Source organism: Podarcis liolepis, assembly GCF_965112155.1.
Source record: "Podarcis liolepis genome assembly, chromosome: 15".
In the NCBI taxonomy this organism is placed as follows: Eukaryota; Metazoa; Chordata; class Lepidosauria; order Squamata; family Lacertidae; genus Podarcis; species Podarcis liolepis.
In genome coordinates this window covers 943,752-949,751 of record NC_139566.1, presented here as the reverse complement: position 1 = coordinate 949,751, position 6,000 = coordinate 943,752, and the positions used below count along the sequence as shown (strand labels likewise).

Genomic DNA, 6,000 nt, shown 5'->3' with positions numbered 1-6,000 from the left:
AATGGAATCCCCAAGTTGGCTTTCCCTCTTCCTCCCCAATCTCTTTTCCTTTGTGTTTGTGTGTTTTTAGATTTGTTAGCCTGATGTGGGCATGGACTGCCGAGCTTATTAGTATTTGCAAACAGTTCTTGGGACCCCTGACTTTTTGCCAGAGCAGGATTTTAAAAAGCTGTAGGTAAATCAATCAATAAGAGCACACCTTTTTGTTTTTGTTTTTGGTGTGGGTAATTTGGAATTAGGGCTTGCTACAAAATATTCGCCTTGATTGGGGCTGCCACCGAAAGCGAGTCAGGCTCTGTGGGAACAAGCTGGAGGAGGGTCTCTCTATTGGGGGAGGGGGCAGCGACTAATGGGCATTAGCAGACCCTCAACTCAATTTCAGGCTCTGTTGAGCCTTTGGCCTTCCTTCACACGTCTGTAGTCCTGCTGCGCCTGAGGGCAACGTCCTGTTTCTGGCCACTGGCCTTCCTCCAGGTTCTCTGCAGCACACTGCCCCTGCAGCTGGAGGCTCCATTTCTCTCTCTCCCCCCCCCCCGTCTTTGTGGGCCAGTTTTGACCCTGGCAGTCAGACAGCTGCCTCTTTGGTGTCAAGGAAACATACAGGGCAGACCTAGAGGAGGAGGTGAAGTGAAAAGGCGGAACAAAATCATCATCATCACCACCGTTAGGCAGCTCCTGCTTTCATGCAATGTGTGAAGTATGGGAGGGCAGGTCCCTGCCCCAAAGGGGCTTCAGATGGATAATTTCATATTTAGGACAATGCCTTTAGTCTTTCTGGAAGGGCTGTGAGCACCAGCGCTCTGCGGCATAGCTGTCAAGCGTCCCTTATTTGGCCGGGACAGTCCCTTATCCAGCGCCATGTCCCGCTGCTGTCCCTTATTGACGAGGCTTCGTTTGGCTGCTGGCTGGGCTTTCTGCCTTTGGCTCAGAGGAGCTCAGAAGCTGAACATACCTGTGCCTGGAAAATCCCTTATTTTGGCTGCTGAGCCCTTATTTTCGAGGCTGCTGAGCCCTTATTTTCAAATCTGTAAGTTGACAGCCATGCTCTGCGGAGGTGGCAGAGGGCCGGGTTGGTAGCGAATCTTTGCCGGCTGGGAAGCCAGTGGAAATCGCAGCACCCGTGGCTTGTGGCCTCACCCTCTCAGCAGAGGCAGACTTGGAAAACAAAACGCAGAAGAAGAAAACGGGGGAGATGAGTGTGTGTGTTTGTGTGTGGAGGTGGTCCAAAGGGAGCACTGATCTGATGGAAGGAGGATGTAATTACCTTCCTTCGCCTCCTTCCATGCCTGTAATTGTGGTTTCGGAAAGACATTCCGTGTTGTGCAAATGTGCTTGCTGAAGCAAGAGGTCTGAGCGCCTCTTTCCTTGGGGTGGGGCATGGGTTTGTGCGTGAGGGAGATTTGTCTCTCTCTCCTACACACACAGACCCTTCTTGGTTGTTTGGATGTTGCCGTTTTTGCTCTGATTTGGTTCTCTGTCCTTTTGTGGAGGGGATTCTCAAACCCTGCTAATTTCTCTTTTTTTGGCCTGGGTTTCCACACACCCTTATTTTTTGCTTCTGCTTCTCCTTGCATCTGCTGATCTAGCATTGGCCAGCCTTGCCTCCCCACCACGCTGTGTTTTCCCAAATAAGCTCCCGTTTGTGCTCATTTGCATATCATAATAATTATTTTTTGTGGAGGGTGGAGAGGCTTGTGGAAGCCTCGGAATTACCCAGGCTGTGTTTATACTGGAGCTCGTTTCTCAGGTGGAGATCTCGCTCTCCAGGTCGTAATTATTATCCTTCTGAGATCAGGAAATAATGCCTATCTTTATCTCCCATTTTCACAGGAGGTGATGGGTAAGGGTGCATGTTGGGGGGGTGTTGTTGCTGCCCCCCCATAAGAGCAACGGTACTTTCCTCCTCCACCCCCTGCAAAGGCCACACAGCAAGCTGGGGTCAAGCCCACGTAGCAAAACCAGGAATTCCTGGCCTCCGGGCTCAAACCACAGATTGCTGGAAGACTTGCTCTCCTTTTGCAAAAACCCTCTCCTCCTTCTGTCAAAGTTTCTTGTGCCCAGATCTCAGAGCCAACCCAGGCTGGCAGCCCCTTGGCATTTTGGGCAAAGGTACCCATTCCTTTTCCTGTGCCACCAGAGCAGACCCAAAAAGAGGTTTTTAGGTTGCTGGTCGTCGCGGCCTTTGTTGCTGGAGACTAGCCTTACCCAACCCAGTACCCTCCAGGTGTTCTGGACTTGCAAGCCCCAGCCAGCCCTGGGGCTGAGGGTGGGTGGATAGCTGCACTAGTTTTGACCTGCAGACCAGCCAAGCTGAATGTTGGCAGGTTCAGAACAGATAAAAGAAAGTCCTTCTCTGCTCAGCACACAGTTATAAATGATAGAACTCCCTCCTGATGGATGGCGTGAAAAGAGGATCGGGCAAATTCATGGATGAGGAGAAGGCTATCAATGTACAGTCATACCTTGGGGTGAAGTTGCTTTAGGTTGAGCGTTTTCGGGTTGCGCTCTACTGCGACCCGGAAGTAATGGAACGCGTTACTTCCGGGTTTCACTGCTTGCACATGTGCAGATGCTCAAAATGACATCACGCGCGTGCGCAGAAGCAGCGAATGGCGACCCGCGCAGACCCGGGTTGCATTCTGCTCTGGATGCAAACAGGGCTCCGGAACGGATCCTGTTCGCATCCAGAGGTACCACTGTATTTTTAATCTTTGTTGGAAGCCGCCCAGAGTGGGCAGGGTACAAATAAATTATTATTATTATTATTATTGTTACAAGCCACCATGGCTGAGGCAGAAATGCCTCTGCATAGCAGTTGCTGGAAACTGCAGGAGCAGAGAGTGCTGTAGTCTCCGGGATCTGCTTGGGGGCTTCTTATAGTCACCTGGTTGTTGGCCACTTTGAGAACAGGATGCTGGACTAGATTTGCCCCCTTTGGCCTGATCCGCGAGCGCTTACGGTATCTTAAGTTCTCCTGAATCACTGTGACCAGGCTCTCTTCCTGCGCTGTGTTTGATGGTTGCTGTGCGTGGTGGCCCCTGGCTTCCCCAGCCTGGTGCCCTCCGGATGCTTCGGACCACGACTCCCATCACCGCCGCCCCGCCCCTGCTACCAGCCAGCGTTTGAGATGCAGCCCAATGCATGGTGCCTTTTGTCTGCAGTGCAGGAGAATGTGAAACGGAGCTGCTTTGCAGCAGTTCATGCCTGATCTTGCAGAGATCTTGCCCAGTGGACAGAAGTAGCAATTAGAAAAATGGTGTGTTGAGCTGCCTTAAACACCCCCCCCCCCAAATCTTTACACCGTAGACATGTGTGGTTACTTCAGCACTGGAATAAACAACAGCTGCGGATCTTGGTTTTGCAGGGGCCTAACTGTATGTTGTGTTAATTGAGTGTCGGGAAACAGTAAGGGGTGTGTGTGTGTGTGTGTGTGTGTGTGTGTGTGAGAGAGAGAGAGAGAGAGAGAGAGAGAGGTGCAAACAAGGAACCTGCACATGTTCAGAGGCATTTTGGCTGTCAGTCTGGTTTTAAATACAGTGGTACCTTGGTTTAAGAACAGCTTGTTTTACGAACAACTTGGATTAAGAACGCTTCAAACCCGGAAGTAGGTGTTTTGGTTTGTGAACTTTGCCTTGGAATAAGAACATGTTTCGCTTCCTGTTGAGTGTGTTCCATTTGTAAATTGAGTCTCCCGTTGCTATGGAAAAGCAAGCCTTGGTTTAAGAACACTTTGGTTTAAGAATGGACTTCCAGAATGGATTAAGTTTGTAAACCAAGGTACCACTGTGGTTTGTTAATTAGAGCAGGGCTTGGAGGGGCATTTGTGGCCCTTGGCACTCTCTCTCTCTGGCCCTCAGGACTCTCCCTAGGCCAGGCCTCTGGCTATCCCTGCTTTGCGCCCTCCTTGGGTGTTTTGCCTGGCCTGAATTGTGACCTTGAGCTCTCCTAATGCTTCTTGCTTGCCTGGATGGAGTGTGGTTGTGAGTGTGTGTAGAAAATAGGCTACTGCACACAGGTACAATTTTAATCCATTTCTATGCCTCTGGCCCCTCCCACTGCTGGCGTACGGCCCTTGGAAGATTGCCCAGAAAGAAATGTGGCCCTCAGGCTGGAAAAGGAGCTTTTCCTTAAAGCAAAGGGATTGGGGCCTTTGAGCCTGGAGTCCTGGAAGCTGCTGTGTTTTGTGGTTGTTGTGGCCTTTTCATGTCTACATCTCCTTTCTCTCTCTTTCTCTGTTTCCCTCACGCTCTCCTCTGGCCTTGCCTGGTCTCTCTGCCAACCCCTGTCTTTGGTGTCAATTTCTGTCTTCCCCTCCTTTGCAACAGACCAGCCAGTAAAAAGCACCCTCACCTGCCCAGGTAAGATGGGAGCAGCTGGGATGCAGAACGATTTGGGGGCAGGGATGGGGGGAACTGGCTGGGCTCCCAGCTCCCGTCAGCCCTCCTCCAGTGGCCAGGGATGAGGATGATGGGAGATGGAGTTCCAGCAACATCTGGGTCGGCCACAGATGTTCCCTCCTCACTGCTGTACGATGTGTAACAACTGTGGGTGTTATTATTATTTTTAAACATCATCTCTGTGTGTGGCCTGATGCTTTTGGCTCTCTTATACGACCCCCTGAAAGCCCAATATTTGACTTGAGGTGTGAGTCTCTCTCTCTCTCTCTCTTCCCTAAAGTGACCTCTTGACCATCAGTTACGCAGATCTCAGAGCATGCATTTAACAATTGGCTTCGCAAACTAGATGTGTATTTTCCCCCAGAGCTCAGCAGGTATTGGCAGTTTGCAATGGGGAGACAGAGTTGGGGCCGGAAGTGGCTTTGAAGAAGGGGTGCCCTTGATGATGAGGAGGACCTCGGTTGCCATGTTCTTTTCCGGACAGGGTTGTGGAAGCTGCGACCCCTGCCCCATGCGGCTGGGACCCCAACTCCCACCAGCCCCTGCAGCCCATGTGGCTGGTGGGGGGGTCAGTGGGCAGAACACCTGCTTTGCATGCAGAAGGTCCTAGGCACAGTCCCCGGGTGGGGCTGGGAGATACCCTGCGAGGCCATGGCCAGTCAAGGTCAACACTCCTGAGCTGGATGGAGCAGTAGCCTCTCTGCACAAGGCAGCTTCCTCTGTTCCAACGGCTGGCGGACGATTCGGATGTTGGGCGCTGGAGTCCAAAAACGTGAGAAGGGGGCTGTTTATGATCTGTTTATGGGGTCTTTGGGGAGCAACTGAAGTGGGCAGGTGCAGTGGTCCCAGCCCAGCAGCAGGGTCCTTTGGCCATGGCTTTAAATCCGCCAGCACAGAGCTGATGAGAGGGGAACAATCGCCGGACATAACTCTTCCGCTGTTGTCTGTTTTTGTCTGTCTCTCCACCCATCGCTGCTTGTCTTGTGCCCTTTCATCAGCCCCATTGCAGCCTGGTAAGATGTCGGATGTTCCTCTGCCTCTTGCTGTGTGTGTGTGTGTGTGTGTGTGTGTGTGTGTGTGTGTGTGTTTAATGTGGCTGCTTGCATGCCCTTCCCCTCCTCCTGCTCATGTTGTCACATGTTCATGGCTCCTTGACCCCTCCACCACTGGCTGTCCATGTCAAACCACCAGGAATGGCGTTCCTCAGAAGTGTGCGTGTGTGTGGTTGCCCCTTCCGTTTTCCACTGGTCTTTGAAGTCTGCTGCATTGCATCAACTCCCTGTGGGGTTTGGCCATGGATGCTGGGGCAGCCTTGGTTGTCCCTGGGGGCCAGGCCAGAGGCAGAAAACATCAGGGAAGGGCAGCCGTGGCCACAGGAGGTCAGAGGGAAAGCAGAGGTTGAAGGTGACCATCCCTCAGCTGGCTTGCCTTGGTGGCCATTCCAAATGGCCCCATGTGGCTCAGAAACTTCCATAAAGGACCAGGAATCCTCAGGCACCTTGCGATGGCCTGGCTGGTGATCTCAAGGCTCTGTGGGCCAGCCAGAGGGCATCTTGAACCTCCTTGCAACTTGGGATACCCGCTTCCATCTTCTGCTCTTGGG

General features: G+C 52.1%; 1 protein-coding gene across 5 annotated transcripts in view; it reads left to right on the top strand.

The window, feature by feature from the left end:
- ARHGEF11 (Rho guanine nucleotide exchange factor 11) overlaps positions 1-6,000 on the top strand; it is a 73,962-nt gene that overhangs the window by 14,438 nt on the left and 53,524 nt on the right. For 4 of the 5 annotated variants that reach the window (XM_083476923.1, XM_083476925.1, XM_083476927.1 and 1 more), the window contains one exon: positions 4,326-4,358. The exons of the other annotated variant lie outside the window; for it this stretch is intronic. In XM_083476923.1, the coding sequence (XP_083333049.1) occupies positions 4,326-4,358 (33 nt within the window). The remainder of the gene's footprint in view (positions 1-4,325; positions 4,359-6,000) is intronic. 5 annotated transcript variants of the gene reach the window in all.